The sequence below is a fragment of the Ovis aries genome, chromosome 13, assembly GCF_016772045.2.
Source record: "Ovis aries strain OAR_USU_Benz2616 breed Rambouillet chromosome 13, ARS-UI_Ramb_v3.0, whole genome shotgun sequence".
Classification (NCBI taxonomy): domain Eukaryota; kingdom Metazoa; phylum Chordata; class Mammalia; order Artiodactyla; family Bovidae; genus Ovis; species Ovis aries.
Window position 1 is genome coordinate 56,307,439 of NC_056066.1, and position 19,665 is coordinate 56,327,103.

Genomic DNA, 19,665 nt, shown 5'->3' on the forward strand with positions numbered 1-19,665 from the left:
TCCATATGTATGTGTTAGTATACTGTATTGCTGTTTTTCTTTCTGGCTTACTTTTTAATTACATTTTCAAATTGTGAAATAAAATGTTCTAGTCTTTAGTTTCAGACAGATATCTTCATTGCAACAAAACAGAAAAATGTGTATGAAGCTCTTATTTTTGAGTGTTGGCAAAAATGTCAAAGATACTTGAATGCATTTATCATGGATATTTGATGGACTGAATTGTTGGAGAAGTATAATAACCTGTATAATTCATGAATTAGTATATATTTCACAAACTTTCATTTTAGTAAAATCAATAAATCAAGATTTTTACTGTGTTGTATTGACAGTATGATTGAAGGATTAAAACAACCTGTAATTTTGTTCAAAACGTACTAATTTGAGTATATTTTCACCAAAAACAAGATGTAAGTGTAAGAAATAGTGCAATATTAAAATTTTCTTAAAACTAAGGTAAATACAAATTATTAGTGAACATTATAATTTATTCCAATAGCACTGAAATTTTTAATAAATCTTATTAAATATTTTTATAAAAAGTCACTATTCTTGTGTTTGCCCTCTAACTGCATAGTCCATATCATGTCCATGCAGTTTTCCAGATTTATGTAGAAACAAACAATAATGGGTTGCTTAGAAATACAAAATGTTTCTCTGGCACCATGTGCACCTGTTGCAAACACTGCACTTAGTTACTAGTACTTCCAGAGCCACGAGTGAGAATACAAAGAGAAGCAAGAAAATGGATGTTTGGCACTATTAGGAAGCAGCTTTTCCTTTTGCAAGAATCAACTAGTTTTGCTCTACCAGAGAAATAATTTGACAGTTGACTGATGTCTTTTTCTCTTACCTGAGCACTTAGGCTGCTTAAGTTTTATCTCCTTTCTGAAGCAGGGACTAAAATAAAATGTCAGTATCAGCACAACCTGCAGTCTTCTCTGCATTGTTTCAGCTTCTCCCTCACCCCCACCCCAAGTCCCTTAAACTTATTATTGTTGCGTAAGATTTCAAACATACAGAATAAACAGACTAGTGTAATTAACTGCAGTCCCTTCCTTTAATTTTTATAATATTTATTTATTTTTGTCTGCGCTAGGTCTTCTGTTGCTGTGTAGACTTTCTCCAGTTGCCGTGCTCAGGCTTCTCATTGCAGTGGCTTCTCTTGTTGCATAGCGCTGGCCCTAGGGTGCACGAGGACTCAGTGGTTGTAGCTCATGAGCTTAGTTGTCCTGCAGCATGTGGAATCTTCCCAGACTAGGGGTTGAACCTGTATCCCCTGCACTGGCAGGCAGATTCATAACCCTGAACCACCAGGGAAGTCCTATCCCCTTCTTTTAAAGATATAGATAAGAGGATTGTTTCTTGGGGGCTTAAAGGGTATGAGTTGTGAGAGTGAATGTGTTCATGGTTATAGGACTTGCTGGGTCAGTACTGAGTACTGGATTCTGAGTAAATAAGAATCCTTAATCCTCTCTTAAATAGAGAGTCCTTAATGAAATGTGTGTGTGTGTGTGTGAGAGAGAGACAATGATATACAAAAAGTTCAAATCTATTTTTATGCTTTGTGCTTTTTATTTCAAATTTTTTCACCATTCAGTCATAGAGATCCTCCTGGGTTTCCTTCTAATGGTTTTAAAACATTTTCATTTTAGTAAATTCATTGTTTATTTTGTGAATGATGAATGGGGGAAGCAGGGGCCTAATTTTATTTTTTATATTTTGAGTTAGTTTTCCCAATGTCATTCGGCATTTGGGGGTATTTATTGACTAATTTACATTTATTAGTAGCAAAACCTTCTTACTCATATATGAGGTTCAAATATATGCTTGGATATGCATTTGGATTCTCTTGGTTATTTATCCATTTGTTTATTTCCTATTTTTAGTGGTTTTTTTTTGTAATTGTTACTTTGTAATATATTTTAATAGCAAAGAGGATGATTCTTCCATTTATTTTTAAATAGTACTTTTGTTAATAGAATTCTAGCTTGCCGTTTTTCTTTCAGAACTTTTTAGTTTCTTTCCTTATAGTGTTCTTGTCTGGCTTTGGTATCAGAATAAGCTTGGCTAATGAAATAAGTTTGTAAGTGTTCCTTTCTCTTCTGTTTTTTTGTTTTTTTTTTTTTTGGAAGAGTTTGATGGTAGAATTCACTGGCGAAGTGGTCTAGTCTTGGGCCTTTTTTTTTTGGGGGGGGGGTGCTGTGCCCGGTTTTCTTTGCTATGAGGGCTTTTCTCTAGTTGCAGTGAGTGGGGGCTACTCTCTAGTTGCAGTGCACAGGCTTCTCCTTGTGGTAGCGTCTTTTATTGCTGAGCATGGGCTCTAGGGCACACAGGTTCAGTAGTTGCAGTGTGAGGGCTCAATAAGTGTGGTTCCCAGGCTCTAGAGTTCAGGCTTCATAGTTGTGACACATGAGCTTTGTTGCTCCGTGGCATGTGGGATCTTCCCAGGCTAGGGATGGAGCCCTGGTCTCTTGCCTTGACAAATGGATTCTTTACCACTGAGTCACCAAGGAAGCCCCCTGGACCTCTCTTGTTCGGAGGTTTTCAATTACTGATTCAGTTTCTTCACTAATAATTGATCTGTTCAGATTTTGTTTTTTCATAACTCAGTCTTGACAGGTTGTATATATTTCTTATTGGTTCCATTTTTTCTAGGTTGTTCAGTTTGTGGTCCAAAAAGATGCTTGGTATGATTTCAGTCTTCTTAAATTTATTAAAATTTGTTTTATGACCTAATATATGATCTCTCCTGGAGAGTATTCTATGTGTGCTTGAGACGAATGTGTGTCCTACTGCTGTTCTACAGGAATTCCATATAGATCTGTGAAATCCATCTATCTAAGTTGAAGCCCAATCTTAGAGCACTTTGAAGAAGTTATTATTCTAAGTCTTGGCTTTCATAGTCTCTATTGGTCAGCTACTAGTCTTATTGATGCTGCTTGAAAATAACCTTTTTACTCTCTGACAGCAGTTTGTTTTTTTTATTTTGAACTTTGATTTTCAGCAGTTTTCTGTGTTACCCCAGGTTTGTTTTTTGTTTTTGCTTTTTCCTTTGCTGGGATTCATGGGGCTTTTTGAATCTATTGTTTGATGCATTTTGTTGGTTTGGGGAATGTGTCAGTCATCATATCTTAGGTATTGATTCTGTCACATTCGCTATCTCCTTTCCTGGATTTATAGTTACACATACATGGGGCTTAATAACTTATGTGTTCTTGATCTGACTTCTGATACTTCCCCACCCCCGCCATATTTTTGTCTCTACTTCATTCTGGATATATTCTTCTGGTACCGCTTCGTTTCTCAAACTTTTACTTCATCTCTGTCTAATCTGCTATTAAAACCATCCATTTTATTCTTTCTTAATAATCTTGCTATTGACTATTTTCGTTTCTAGAATTATTTGGTCTTTGGTTCAGATTTCCTTGGCCTTCCTTATCTCCCTCCCATTTCCAGTTCTTTGCCACCATTCTCAGTCTTACAATCATTGTGTACACAGTACTCAGTTATTTTGAAGTACTTTTCTGATAACTACCGTCTGGAGGTCCTGTGGGTCTCTCTTTTGGCTAGTTCTTTCACCTTTTAATTAATTCATCCAAGTCTATGAATTGCACTTTACTGATTTGGTTACATCCTATAAATCTTTGTATCCTTTAGGTTTTTGTATGTTAATGTTTTCTTAGTCACTTAAACATTTTGTCACTTCTGTCTTTTAATATCCCACGGACTATTCAAATATATGTGTTTAGGTTAAGTTTAGATAGGAAGTTTGAAGCTGCCTTTGCAGCTGATTTCTAAATTTATTGCATTGTGAAAACATAATCTGTTATGTTTATTCTTTCGCATGCATTGTGTTTTGTTTTTGCTGTAGTGACTTAAGATTTTCTCTTTTATTCTTATTTAGAAATGTCCTTACAATGTGTCTGGATGTAATTTTTCTTATTTATCTTGAATTCCATGGAATCTTACAATTTGTGGATGTTTGCATTTGTTTTGGGAATGTTCTTAGCTATTATTCAACTGTTGCCATCCCACTGTTCTTTTTTTGTTTTAAAATTTTTCTAGGTTTCTTAAAGAATAGATATTGGAATGTATGCATCTCTTCTTATCTCAAGTTTTTATTCTATACTTCCTTTGTGATATTCAATGGTGCCCTCCTCTTTGTCTTTTATTCCAAGGAATGTTCCCTCCTAAAGCTTTCAGGCCTGTGGTGATAGTGGCAGTGGTGAATGCTCAGGGTTCTCTAGTCTATGCTGTTCCTCTTATGGTTCCTTATTAATCTCCCTGTTGGTTGCTGGCCTCCAATACTTACTTCTTACCTCCATAATTGCATTACTACAGGCTAAATTTTCATCCCTCTGTGATGGCCTGGGGAGAATGAGAAAGAGAGTGAAGCCAGGTAGAAAATAGGGACACTCCTTGGGAAGTGGGAAAGCAAACTGTGGGTCCCTGCATTTCCAGTATTTTACAGGCAAAATGGTAAAACAACTGCCCACTATTTAGAGATCTTGGAATCATTGCTAGTATTCTGGAATTCCCAGAAAGCCACAGACCTAGAATCACCCATTTAGTATTTAAGCTAGAATAGACAAAACCAGATGAAGCAAGACCATAGTAGGCCCTGGATAGACTTGTATGGAGCATCTGGACACTAGCTACTTATTTGCAAAGACTGGTAATTTCTTGGTAATTTCACTTTCCTCACAATAACCCAAACCTACCTTTCACTGATCCCTAGTTTTGGACCCTACCTACCTACATTTTAGTGCAAATTTACATCTAAAAGGTTAAATAAGTGTAAATTGCAAATAAAACTGAAGTTTCCCTTCAACAAATAGCTGATCACAGTTTTGTGCAGCTCTCTATTCTTTTTCCTCAATAAGCTGATGAATAGTCAAACTGTCCTAAGTGGTGTAAGTGAATGTCCTCTCTGTATACACAGGTGGATGCACACAATTGTGTGTATACTTAAATTGTACCTAGAGATAATTGTAAATAATATAAAGTTTCTTTTTTCAGGTAAGTGGAATTATGCTATATTTATCATCAGGCAGCATGTTTTTTAATTACTAAAACTATTTGGCTGCAGATATCTAAAATTTGGGTTTATTGTATTCACAAAATTGACTATTATATGCCACATTATTCATTCCTTGCCCCCTCTCCCATTCCCAGCATTGATCTAAGTGCTTTTGAGTTTTCCCACTCAGAATGATGCCAAAGAATGTTCAAACTGTTGTACAATTGGACTCATCTCACATGCTAGCAAAGTAATTCTCAAAATTCTCCAAGCCAGGCTTCAACAATACATGAATCGTGAACTTCCAGATGTTCAAGCTTATTTAGAATAGGAGAGGAACCAGAGATCAAATTGCCAACATCTGCTGGCTCATCGAAAAAGTAAGAGAGTTCCAGAAAACATCTAATTATGCTTTATTGACTATGCCAAAGCCTTTGACTGTGTGAATCACAACAAACTGGAGAATTCTTAAAGAGATGGGAATACCAGGCTGCCTGTACCTGCCTCCTGAGAAATCTGTGTGCAGGTCAAGAAGCAACAGTTAGAACCTGGATGAACAGACTGATTCCAAATCGGGAAAGGAGTACATCAAGGCTGTATATAGTCACCCTGCTTATTTAACTTATGCAAAGTACATCGTGCAGAATGCCGGGATGGAAGAAGCATAAGCTGGAATTAAGATTTCCAGGAGAAATATCAATAACCTCAGATACGCAGATGATACCACCCTTATGCAGAAAGCGAAGAACTAAAGAGCCTTTTGATGAAAATGAAAGAGGAGAGTGAAAAAGTTGGCTTAAAACTAAATATTCAGAAAACTAAGATCATGGCATCTGGTTGCATCACTTCGTGGCAAATAGGTGGAGTAACAGTGGAAAGACTGAGAGACTTTATTTTGGGCGGGCTCCAAAATCACTGCAGATGGAGACTGCAGCCATGAAATTAAAAGACGCTTGCTCCTTGGAAGGAAATCAATGACAAACCTAGACAGCGTATTAAAAAGTAGAGACATTACTTTGCCAACAAGGATCTGTCTAGTCAAAGCTGTGGTTTTTCCAGTAGTCATGTATGGATGTGAGAGTTGGACTATAAAGAAAGCGAGCACCAAAGAATTGATGCTTTTGAACTGTGGTGTTAGAGAAGACTCTTGAGAGTCCCTTGGACTGCAAGGAGATTAAACCAGTCAATCCTTTAGAAAATCAGTCCTGAATATTGCTTGGAAGCACTGATGCTGAAGCTTCAACTCCAATATTTTGGCCACCTGATTTGAAGAACAGACTCATTGGAAAAGACCCTGATGCTGGGACAGATTGAAGGCAGGAAGAGAAAGGGATGTCAGAGGATGAGATGGTTGGATGGCATCACTGTCTCAATGAACATGAGTTTGAGTAAGCTCCAGGAGTTGGTGATGGACAGGGAAGCCTGGTGTGCTGTAGTCCATGGAATTCCAAAGCATCAGACACAACTGAGTGACTGAAGTGAACTCAGAACAATGCTGCAAAAACGTGTTTAAACTTGTCTCCTTATGCATGTGGAATAAATGTTTCTCTAGGGATCAGATTTTTTTTCCCTCTAATCTTTGGAAATGCAGGAGATTTTTTTTTTTTTAACTCATCCCTTTTTGTATGCCTATTATGTATGTTCTCATTGGCACTTAAATTTCTTTCCTGGCATGTCTGCTAGAAAGTAGGCTGACTAGTGTCTTTTGTGGTTTAACGATAGACAGTCCTATATTCCTCTTGGTTTAATTAATTAACTGCCCTCTACATTGGATTTCTTGTGATTCTATTACAAACCTCTTCATAGTACTGATTAAAGTTGTTCTATTCATGATGTCTAGAAAAGATCTTTTCTAGATTTTTTAAATTTCTTTTCCTTTCCTAACCTCCAAACCTCCAAGTTGAATTTGGAAATGTTAGATGCTTTTGTTAAGATGATGCTTAATGTAAGCATGTTGCTTCCTATAAGTGTGTTGCTTACTGTTTCCATTTTCCTTTGAAGGGAAAATGTTCTTAGATTATCTTTTCCTACTTTCATTGCAGATTTGTATATTCTGGTATATACTGTTATTTGGCAATATATTTGCATATACTTCCCTTCTTAAATATTGTATTACTAGCTTAAATTTCATTTAGACATTAATTCAGGATTATTTTTCTTCCTGTTCCCAAAGTTGGAATCTTTGAGGGAGGTCCACATTTATATTCTTTCACTGACTAGTTTTGTGACCTTTTGGCAGGACTTTGATATTTGCTTAAGTCATCTATCAAAAGACAAGGCTTGAATAAATGATCTTGAGGCTTCCTCCAGAAACTTCTTTGACAGAGTCAAATGAGTAATTTCATAAACAGTGAGGAACTTAAAGAGACAACATTTATTGCCTTTGGTATAAGCAGCAGTGCTTATTTATGTGTTTTAAGATGTTTAAACTGTAAACATATAGATTGTAAGATTCAGTAAGTATATGTTTTCTTTTATAGGTGTTTTGTTCAAGTTTTAAAGTTAAGTCAAAATGCCAATAAGACCAGATCTCCAGGTAGGTAGTCCTAGGCTAAAAGGAAGTATTTTAATTCCTAAAATCACTTTTTGTTTATTTATAGATATTAAATGCTATAGTTTTAGGAAAGGCAAAACTTACTTGTTCCTATGAAATGGTCAAGAGTTAAATAATTTAAATAAAAATATTATCCTTTTATTTTTCAATAGATTTGTTTCCAGAAGCTTTAAGAATATAAAGTATTAAAGATTATTTATATATACCTTTTACATAGAAGTGAATTATACATTGATTTATGTATAACTTATGCCTGGATACTTTAATGTCAAGGTTTAAAATTGTAAGGTATTTACATTTAGGTCAATCATATTATTGTATGAAAATTCCTTGTTAATGAGGTGTACTTTTATAGCAGGAATGGCAGAGTTTGTAAAGCTTATAAATATAGAATATAATAATAGATTATGTGTGCATGTAATGCTTAAGTTAGTTTGGTTGGTATAGCTCCTAAAGAAGTGCTTTTACCTTCTTTATGCATTTTTTTTTTTCATGAAGAAGTTGACAGATATGTTAGGGTTTTATCCATGGTATTAAGTATTAGTTACTATAAAGCTGATTTTTATTTCTTTCATTAACAGGTTTTTGTTTTTAACTTAATGATGACTTTTCAATAAGAGATATGAAGTAGAAATTATTAAAATATATTTTCCTATATAGATATTGTTATCAAAGAAACTTAATCTCTAATTTTGTTACTCCAAATTTAATAGTGGACATTTATATAAATTGTTTTATAAGCTCTTGAGAATTTTCAAATGTGAAAGCAGTTCTTAAATTAGTTGATTCCATAAGGTGACTAATGTTGGTTTCAGTTCAGTATATGTGGTATTTTCTATATTTCTTCAGCAGTTGGAAAAATGCATTGATGATGCTTTAAGGAAAAATGATTTTAAACCTTTGAAAACACTTCTACAAATTGATATTTGTGAAGATGTGAAGATTAAATGCAGCAAACAGTTTTTCCACAAGTTAGATGACCTTATGTGCAGGGTAAATACTCATTTTCGTTGAATGATTGTTACGGTTATTAGATAGCACTCTGCTTTTTAGGAGGAGATTCTCCATTGGAAGAAATAAATAAAAAGGCTTTGGCAGGCTTACTTGTATAAATAACTGCTTGTTTCACCACTTGCTTTTTTGTGTGTGTTTGTTTGAGGAGTACCAAGTAACATGTTGGACTATTGTTTTGTAAATAGTATATACAAAAATCATGTTTACATAGTGTTACTATTATTAACTTTATTTATACCGGAGGAGAATAGGGTACTTACTTGAGGTTTAAACAATGTGATCTACTTTTTGAAAACCTGTTAGCATATTAATCATGTTGTGTGGACAGTGCTTGTTGCTTGCAAAAATAAAACAAGTAAAAACAAAAATCATCTAAAATCTTGGACTTGATTTGTCATATATAAAGTATTTTTATACTTTTATGCAAGTGATTATTGACAACCTCCACCAGAATTTGATAATTGTTACAAATCTAAGATTAAGATTTCTTATATCCCTTAGTTAAATACATAGAGCTTTTTAGAATGGAAGGTAACTGGTTCATTGCCTCATAAGTATAAAGTTTCTTAAATTATATAATTCTGCATTCTTTTTCTGAGTTTGTTGTTCACTAGCTGAGGGGCTGTAAGGAAGTCACCTTTTAAAGCCACACTTTTGTCCTTTGCGATATGGAGATTATGATAATGACTAACACTCAGGATTTATGAGGATTATATTAATAACATTCCTAGCATAATGCCAGTTCCATTTTATTTTGTATTTCCAAATGTTTAAATCTATGATTTGCATTTTAGGAGCTTAATAAAAAAGATACCCAAACTGTTTCAACCATTTTGGTTTCTTTTGGAAGATGTGGCAAAAATATCAGTATATTGGGGCAAGCTGGACTTCTAACTATGATAAAACAAGGACTAGTCCAAAAGATAAGTATAGAATATGTAACGTATTCATGTGAGGGAAATATGTTTAAAGCTGTGTTTTCTAATTAAGCGGTTCATACTCTTGAAAAATAAATTTGGAAAATGTATATAAAACTTTGAGATAAAATATTTTTATAACCTGTGGTATATGTTAGAGAATTAAAGATCACAAGGAAACTGTATACAGGGTCCTTGATGATCATGTGAATGTAAGGTCCCAAAACTCCAAAAAGCCTTAACTTGTTTTATTTTCTCTAGCTCATTTTAGTCCTAGTCTAACTTTTATTTTTCTTTTTATATTGTTTATTATATTTCCCATTTTAAAAAATATTGATTTTTGTCTTTTTGATTCTTTGTTATATTCCCAGCAACAAGAACAGTCCCTAAGGCATAGCATGTACTCAAACATCTGAGTTCAATAATAAAAAAGTAATGCCAAAACTTTTCAAATAATAACAATGATAAAATGATCTAATGTGTAATGATAATTTACTTTTTATCTATTGTATGAATGTTCATGAACTAAGAATTTGAAGAGTAATAAAGACTTTCTCCTTGGAATTGGAACTTCATTCATTCCCATCTAAAAAATGGGGAACATATAGTGAGTTAGCAAAAAGCAGAAACAGTGAAGATGTTTAAGAGCATAAACTTATTTTGATACAGTACTGGAATTTTTATTTGTAATGTTTGTTTTTAGGTTTACTGTTTCTATAAATACATTCTTAAAGTTATTAAGTGAATTCAAAGTGACTAATGTATACATTTCCTTTTTTTACATGGTTGCCTGGTTTGAAAAATCCAAGGAGATTATTCTGAGTCGGGGAAATTCAAAAGATGAAGCTGTTATAAATATGATAGAAGACATACTTGATCTTTTGATGGTAACAACCATATTGATTCACTGATGTTATGAAGCATGTATGTGTTCATTTAAAAACATTTGTGTTCTATATGGCCTGAGATCAAAAGTCATTAACAGATTGGTTAGTGCATTTATCTGATTAATTAATTGGTTAATACATAAAAGTTAAATAATTTGCATGTGTTCATTTAAAAACAAATTGTTCTATATGGTCTGAGATCAAAAGTCATTAACAGATTGGTTAGTGCATTTATCCTGATTAATTAATTAGTTAATAATAAAAGTTAAATAATTTTATGGTGAATTCAGAAGTAACCTATTTTAGTACTATTTTTAATGGTTTTTATTATAAGTAAGTTTTAAATATTACTCATTTTCTTCTCAGGTCATACATGACATCGATGATGAAGGTATAATAAACATTTTATTTCTATTGGAACAATAATTTGCTCTTAAAGTTCTGGTATAATTTTCCAAGTCTTGTCGTGTTATCCTAACATTAGGAATTCATTACCTAATTCAGGGATCTACAAATATTTTCTGTAAAGAATTAGAACATATTTTAGGCTTTGTGGGCCAAGAAAGAAATTGAGACTGTTACACAGGCAGTTATTTAACAAGAAAGAAAACACATTTCCACAAATGTTTTATTGGTGCAACTCAGAGTATAATGATTTTAAAATACTAATAAGGAGAATAGCATTCTTTTCTGAGAAGGTTATAGTGTCTCTTAATTAAGGTTCAGAGTTAGTGTTTGCTATTGTAAAAACTGATTGCAAGTCTTACTTGTTCATACTCGTCTATAATGAGATTTTGTGTATATTACATTAGAAAATGTCTCTTCACACTCATGCAGATAATGCCAAATACTGATATCAGTTCGTGAACATGTATTTTAATTGAGCATAGTCATCACTTGGCAACATTTATAGAATTAGGTTTTTTCGTTAATATTTGTGTTTTATGTGTATATATATGTATACATGAAAAAAGTCTAATATTCTATAAATGCTTTCCAAGGGATGACTGTGCTTAATTAAAAGTCATGCTCAAGGTGGTTCAGATATCTGGTAAAGAATCTGCCTGCAATATGAGAGACCCAGGTTCAAGCCCTAGGTCGAGAAGATCTCCCCTGGAGAAGGAAATGGCAACCCATTCCAGTACTCTTGCCTAGAGAATTCCATGAACAGAGGAATCTGGTGGGCTACAGTCCATGGGGTCACAAAGAGTCGAACACAACTGAGCAACTAAGACTTACTTTTTTCTTTTTTTTAAATATAAATTTATTTATTTTAATTGGAGGTTAATTGCTTTACAATATTGTATTGGTTTTGCCGTACATCAACATGAATCCACCGCAGGTATACTCGTGTTCCCCATCCTGAACCCCCCACCCTCCTCCCTCATCGTACCATCCCTCTAGGTCATCTCAGTGCACCAGCCCCAAGCATCCAGTATCATGCATCGAACCCGGACAGGCGATTCGTTTCATATATGATATATATGTTTCCATACCATTCTCCCAAACCATCCCACCCTCTCCCTTTTTTCTTAATGTTTACTTTTTAGAATGACATTGCATTGCAGATTAATCACTTTCAGTTGAAGGTTAGGTGGAAGCTCCTCAGTTGCACAGTTAAAATCAGTTTTTAAATGTGGAAATTTCCTTTACACTTGTATCAGCGTCCCAAAACGCTGCTGGGTCTGTAGTTGGAGCTTGGAAAAAGTTTATCACCTATGTTTCTGTTGGAAATGGAGATGTCATTTCTTGTCTTAGTGTTTGAAAGCCTGTTGTGATTCAGTTGACCTTTGTTTCATTGAAATGACTTTATTGAAGTATAAGTATCTCATATAAGCACTGTTTTTCCTTGGATTTGGGAGCTGAATTCATTAAGAAATTTTAATCAACTCTGCAGCCCAAGCTAATTACCAAAGCCATTCATTCAGAGGTGACTAATGATTGCTGAATTCCTGAGAATGAATGAAATGCACCTGAGACTACTAATTCAGTAAAACATCATACATTCACCTATTTCCATGGAGTACCTGCTGATGAATACAGCCATACAAAAAGGGACAGTGAGATGGATTTGGTTTGTGGGCCCATAGTTTGTCCTTGATCTAGTGAAATTTTTAGTAGGACGAGGAGAATATAGAACATGTTACAATTCATCATCTCAACTTGTGTTTGGTAGTGCCTTATACCTAACAATAAACTCAAGTTATTTTATCTCCCTCCGTGTTGGTTGGGGAAGAATTACCTAGAACTGGTAATTGAGGCTGGTGAATCCTTTATATTAGTGAATGAAGGAACAGCTGTTTGCTGCCTTCAAAGCCAAAACATTTTAAAAGATTGATTGCTCTTTATTTCAGTAGTAGTTAATGCTACGTTTTCATTTGTTTTTTGCACTTAACATAACAATCTAGTCTAAATTCTTCACTTTTTAGGGGAGAAAACAGTCCTAAAGCACCAATGATTATGAAGTGATCCAACTGGTTTTTTAATATAAATCATTTTATCTTTTCAGATAATTCAGTGATTTTTTTCTTCTTTTAATGTAGTCACTGTGAAATTGTACATTTTCTGTTCCTTTGTTGCCATTATTTAAAATTATTTCTGTTAGAATGTCATTCTCCCAAATCATCCCACCCTCTCCCTCTCCCTCTGAGTCCAAAAGTCCGTTATACACATCTGTGTCTCTTTCCCTGTCTTGCATACAGGGTCATCATTGCCATCTTCCTAAATTCCATATATATGTGACATTCTAACATGTATACTATCATGTAAGAATTGAATCGCCAGTCTATGTCTGACGCAGGATGCAGCGTGCTTGGGGCTGGTGCATGGGGATGACCCAGAGAGATGTTATGGGGAGGGAGGTGGGAGGGGGGTTCATGTTTGGGAACACATTTAAGAATTAAAGATATTAAAATTTAAAAAATAAGAAACTAAAAAAAAAAAGAAACAACCAATAAATAAATAAATAAATAAAAGCACCTTACTATTATTTGTAAAATAAAAAATAATAATAATAAAAAAATAAAATTATTTCTTAAAAATTATGTCGTGAATTAGCATGGGGCAAATTCCTCTTAATTGGTATTAATAAAGCCTTGTCTTTTGAGGGACTAGGGTCAAATTTAGAAACAGGTAATGTTATTTAGATCTTCATGAGGAGGTAATAATGACCATTATGAAATTTTGAAGGTATGACTATAAATTATTGAGGCCAGTTTTTATAAAAACCTTAAAATAGAAGTTTCCAGTTTTGAACTATATTTATCCAAAGCACTAATACTGTTTTAAGTGCCTAAAAAGGAGAAACTGGATCTGGGGTTATTCCCTTGCCAGAGTTCAGATCAGTCACATCTGTTGAATGATTTTTTTTTAAATTTATTTTAATTGGAGGCTAATTACAGTACTGTAGTGGTTTTTGCCATATGTTGACATGAATCAGCCATGGGTATACATGTGTTTTTTCAAAGTTACACAGCTGATTAGTGGCAGAACCAGGATTGAATTTCGTGCTTTCCGGTGACTAGGGCAGTCCACGGGCCTTCTTCTGAACTGAACTAGTATGTCCTTTCCATTCACTCATATAAGAAAAGGTTGTCCTTTAAAATACACATTTCTCAATAATTAACTTTTATTCAGGTAAAAGGCAAATAGTGGAAAATTTCGTGCCTCGAATTTGTGCCCTGGTTATTGACTCAAGAGTGAATATTTGTATTCAGCAGGAGGTAAGCCATTATTTAGTTTTTCTTTTAAAAATTAAAGAGAAAGTAGAGTCAATTTGGTAGCAGTTAGTAAGATTGAATAATTATTTTATCTCAGCACTGAATTATTATGTAGTGTATTTCTGTGGTCTTAATTCATTGCTTTGGAGAAGGAAGTGGCAGCTCACTCTGAAAAATACCACAGAGAGAATTCTTAACAGGCTATAGTCCATGGGGCACAAGAGTTGGACACAACTTATGGTTTCAGGAGGAGAAATTCATTGCCTGACATGATGAATATATTATATAAATATATATTGAACATTTATAGCCATATGGATTTATGTATATGAATATAGCTCCTATGAAAATAAACTGTACCATCTAGATATTAGTTCCTCAGTATTTACATGCTGAAAATAATTTATAGTATATATTGATAATACATGTGTACGTGTGTATAGTCATAAGAATACATATTAATAAGATGTTTTTTGGTTCCTTAGTTCTTATGATAGAGTAATAATGAACATGTCATACTGCAGAGTATGAGTGCTTTAAGCATAAGAATCGTGGTATATTCTATTTTTGATATCCTTTGTTTTATGTTTTCTTGTATTCACTGTTTTATGCTTTATATTCTTTCCCCACCCTTCATTCCTTGCATAAAATGCTGTGACTAGGAAAAATAGGCTTCTAAGTTTATGTACTTATCTCTGAAAACATATTAATGTTTCATTGAATATATAAAGTTAATGGATTCTCTTTTTTTCTTTTCTAGACTCTAAAAAAAATGAATGTGATGCTTGACAGAATGCCTCAAGATGCCAGGAAAATACTCTGTAACCAACAAATGTTAATTCTCATGTAATAATTTGTACTATATTGCTTTAATTAGTAGTTTAAGTCAAGAATTTAAAGGATGTTTTATAAGGCAAATAAGGCAACCATAAGTTGTATTAGTAATTAAAATTGGTCAACTGTTATAGGTTTATAATATAGTATATGGGTGTGTTTTCTGCCACAGTCTACTACTAGTGAATTATAAGTTTTAGTCAAGTTTTTTACCCTAAACATATGAACTTTATTTTTAATTGATACTTGTCCACTATATAACCTGCTGTTTTGATTCACAGGAGTAGTATGGGAGAAAGGATTTTAGATGCTGGAGGTATGTTTTTTCAAAATGTTCATATTTGAAGTTATTCCAAATTTACTAATAGAATATAATATTTCAGTCAAAATAATATAATGTGAAATTATATGAAAAAATTATAAACTGCATAATCAAGCAATTTTTAATTACCTTAATAAATAAAGGATAAATATCTGTGGAACTAAGAAGTATGATAACAGGAATTGTCAAATATAATTTGTGCCTAATAGTAGGTTTATGAATAATAACTTAATTTTCTAGTAGATTTTAATTCCTTTTGCTAAGAAATTTCTCAAATATATTTTATGAAATTAGGTTTAATATTCTTGGGATTGATTTGTTTGTAAATGATGTCTTTATTAAAAGAACTGAAATTTTCTTCCCTAAGTTTCATCTGAGAAAATTTCGATGTAGTGATTTACATATAGAACAAACCAGTGGCTTCAAATACTTTAAAATAACTTGTAAACATCATGATATACAAAAGGAAAACAAAGATTACCTATGATTTATAGACTTGTCAGTTATTTTGCAATTCACAACTCTAATAATAATGGAATGATAGTATCTTTGCATATTTAAGAGTTTCTTTTAAATGTCCTTAAATTTTTTTGTTTTATTCTTTTTTTCTGTTGACAAACTTGTCTTGTTGTTCGGGCTGTGTTCATGCCATGTAATGGTGGGATATTTCTAATCTATATGAAGAAAATGGCAAAAGATAAGTTAATTGCACTATGTTCCTTATTTCTCTTGCTTGTTCTAACACCTTATGAAATATAGAGTTTCATAAACTTTAATTTTCATAATTTCAAATAATTAACTATTTTTTAAGATTATGACTTGCAAGCGGGTATCGTCGAAGCTTTATGTAGAATGACCACAGAAAAACAAAGACGAGAACTGGCTTGTCAGTGGTTTTCAATGGATTTTATTGCTAATGCGTTTAAAGGAATTAAAGACTCTGAATTTGAAACAGTAAGTAGTATAAAATAACAAATTAACAAGGTTTTTTTAATTGCTGTGTTTCTTAAAAGCTCTCTCTTTTTCAAAAATTAGGATTGCAGGATATTTCTCAACCTCGTAAATGGCATGCTTGGAGACAAGAGAAGGTAAATTTAATGCAAAATACAACCATTTAGTGATAAAAAATAGAGCTCAAGAGGGGAGCACACAATGTTAGTCTGATATAATCCTCCACTGGTCTTATTTTACTTTGTACTTTTTGGAGGAAAAATACATTTTTAATTAACGTGAATTAGGCCACCTCATGGGAAGACTTGACTCATTGGAAAAGACTCTGATGCTGGGAGGGATTGGGGGCAGGAGGAGAAGGGGAAGAAAGAGGATGAGATGGCTGGATGGCATCACTGACTCAATGGACGTGACTCTGAGTGAACTCTGGGAGTTGGTGATGGACAGGGAGGCCTGGCGTGCTGTGATTCATGGGGTCACAAAGAATCGGACACGACTGAGCAACTGAACTGAACTGAAGATTGGTTACTGTATTTCAGAATTGCATATGCATCATAAATTTGGTGTTTAAGGAATAATAAAAGTCTAAATATTACTTGAGCTACCTCTATCCATATACTGCAATAAAAATGTATAGCAAATATAAATCATTTTCTTTTGTAATTAACACTGTAAGGATGTTCTTTCTGAGGTTATTAAATCTCAAGAATGGTCTAGGTAATACAAATTTTCATCACTTTTGACAATGACATAGGAAGTATTTTTGTTGTGCAGTGCCTGGCACCATATAAATGCTCAGGACACATTGGATGAATCAATTTGGTGAAGGTTATGTGCAAGGAGTCATACTATTTGAATTTGAATAATAGGTTCCCCTCTTCCTGTTCTAATGTTGGACAAGTTAACCTCACTTTCCTCTATTTCCATAGCTATAAAATAAGAATACTAATAATATCTTCCCAACCCAGGGATAAAACCCACATCTCCTGCATTGCAGGCAGATTCTTTACCATCTGAGCCATCAAGGAAGCCCACAATAATATCTATCCCATGTTTGTTGTGAAGATTAAATGAGATAGCTATGTAAGTCCTTACAATAGTAATTGACCAAGAAAGTATTCAGTGAATTCTGCCATTTTTATTAGCAGTATTATTCACTTCTACTCTTCCTATCTAATCCTGTAGGAACTTCCATTTCATTACCATAAGCTATATTGGGAATCTCTGCTCATAGTCAATTATAACATGAAAAGTAATTTGGTACAGTTAACCTCAGTCAAAATGGTAGGTTAAGTAGTAGCCTCAAAATAATATGCTTTCTTTCAGAAACACGTTTCCACTAAATTCTCACTTTAAAGAGTAATAAAGAAAGAAATAATGATTTTATTTAAATTGTCACTACCACCTGATTTCCTTTTGATCCTAGGTGTGATTTGTATGGCAAGTCAAAATTATGCTGTGGAAGCTTATTAATTTTTTTTAACTCAAACTACTTTTCTTTCAGGGTCTTTACGTTTCCTTGTTTGTCAGCATTTCTTGATAAATATGAGGTAAATTTTAAAATTTAATACTTTTTTTAGTTATTAGGTGATTTTTGATGTAGCGGTCAACTGAATTGTAGGTTATAAATTGACAAGAATGTTATAATTAGATCACAAATAACAGCTGGTCTGATATTCTAGATCTAAGTGATATTTTATGAAATGACATGTAGCCAAGGATAAGTAAAATATAAAGCTGTACTTCAAATTATCTTACGTTTCCTTTTTCAAGCCCATTATTGTTTATTATTCGTGAATATATTCAAATGTGAAATTTTCTTCAACCTTTATTTGTAGTTGAGTATTTGTGATTTTCTGGAGCTGGCTAATTTCTGTGTAAAATAATAAGCAGCTTTTTTTTTGTTTGTTTCTAAATTGATTTAAGTGCTATACTTCCCTTCTCTGTATCTTTCTATACCTTCCAGCTGTACTTTTTTCTTTTTTTGAAAAAAACTCAACCATGAATATGTCATAATTTTATATTTATATATAGCATAATTATAGCATGTCATAATTTTCTTTTGTCACTTTTAAAAGCATAGTAGGCTCCAGTTTTATATGTTTATTTTATTAGCTGCAAATACCATCAGATGAAAAACTTGAAGAGTTTTGGATAGATTTTAATCTTGGGAGCCAGACTCTATCATTCTACATTGCTGGAGACAATGATGTAAGTGTTATTCCCTCTGTATCATTTTGAGTTGTGTGTATATGTATGTATATAATAATTCAGTTTAAAAATATAGATTTCTTTGTATATTTATTTTCTTGCTTTTAATAGATTTCAATGTTAGCTGTAATAATTTTGATGAGCATGGTAACCTATCAAGCTAATTAGAAATAAAAATTATTTCTGATGTTTTATAGTAACAGAAAAAAGCTAAAATTTAATACTAGTTTTTAAATATAAGCCTTTCAGAAATTACACGTTAATGATCAGATTTAACATTCAGATGAACAAAGTGAGTTGAATCTAGGAAAGACAACAGTTACTCAAGTACAGAAACAGTTAAAAATAGCATTAACAAACAATGACAAATGGTCTTATTTTATTCTTTCATAGCATCTTCTATTTGAAAATATTGAAGAATTGATTTTTATGGTCGTATTTAGAGGTGAATTTTAGTTCTTTTTTGTGCTAAATTGTAGCTATGCTTAAACTTTCCAACCAGGTGGTGTGTTTTCTGTTGACCCCTTTTTAACCTGAGGAAAATTTTTGACCCATTGTTTCCAAATAGCCACCACTTCTATTTGCTGCATTGGTGTACTTCTAGCTCAAGCTGTAGAGCAGAGATCTGAGTAAGAGTTTGGTTTCCAGTTTACTGATCTGATTGTGATTGCTGGTAATAATGATGCTTTTTGTCCAGGTAAACTTTTTATAGACAAACATTAACCAGATGCCTCTTAGGAATTCCACATATCTTTATTTCTTTTTAGAGTACTCTCTTAAAATGCTTAATAATGAGTTCCAAAACCTAGCATTACTTCTCAGAGGCACTGACAGTTTTCATTAGTGTATTTATATTTGCAGGCTTCATAGGAGTATTTTTAACTGGATTTTCTTTAGGAAGTAGACTTTCATTTTCAAAGAGGATAGAATAGGATTGGAGTGGTTCCTGACTTCACTCGCTTGGTCTAATGGATAATTCAGGGAAGAAAATAAGTAATTTTAGTATTATACATGATAGGGATAGTATAAAATGCGTTTATAAATACTAAATGCCTCATGTGATCCAGACACTGATTTAGAGAGGCTGGGAGAAAGTTCTTCCCGCAGATACATTTAGACTCTCCTTTCCTCTCTGGATTTCTGTGGCAGCAGTGCATTCTCCCCGTGTTCTCTCTCACTGTCCTCAAAGCTTCTCCCCTATTGTGGCCACTTAAAACCCTCCCTGTGTCTCTT

The 19,665-nt window shown here is 33.2% G+C and overlaps 1 protein-coding gene across 1 annotated transcript in view; it reads left to right on the forward strand.

Annotated features, from left to right (window-relative positions):
• Positions 1-19,665, forward strand: part of SYCP2 (synaptonemal complex protein 2) — a 74,007-nt gene that overhangs the window by 1,944 nt on the left and 52,398 nt on the right. Inside the window, exons 2-13 of the mRNA XM_027976988.3 lie at positions 7,504-7,559; positions 8,430-8,570; positions 9,386-9,514; positions 10,291-10,395; positions 10,762-10,786; positions 14,032-14,117; positions 14,875-14,960; positions 15,230-15,264; positions 16,082-16,224; positions 16,306-16,358; positions 17,726-17,771; positions 18,337-18,432. Coding sequence (XP_027832789.3) covers positions 7,536-7,559; positions 8,430-8,570; positions 9,386-9,514; positions 10,291-10,395; positions 10,762-10,786; positions 14,032-14,117; positions 14,875-14,960; positions 15,230-15,264; positions 16,082-16,224; positions 16,306-16,358; positions 17,726-17,771; positions 18,337-18,432 — 969 coding nt within the window. The 5' untranslated portion in view covers positions 7,504-7,535. The remainder of the gene's footprint in view (positions 1-7,503; positions 7,560-8,429; positions 8,571-9,385; positions 9,515-10,290; positions 10,396-10,761; positions 10,787-14,031; positions 14,118-14,874; positions 14,961-15,229; positions 15,265-16,081; positions 16,225-16,305; positions 16,359-17,725; positions 17,772-18,336; positions 18,433-19,665) is intronic.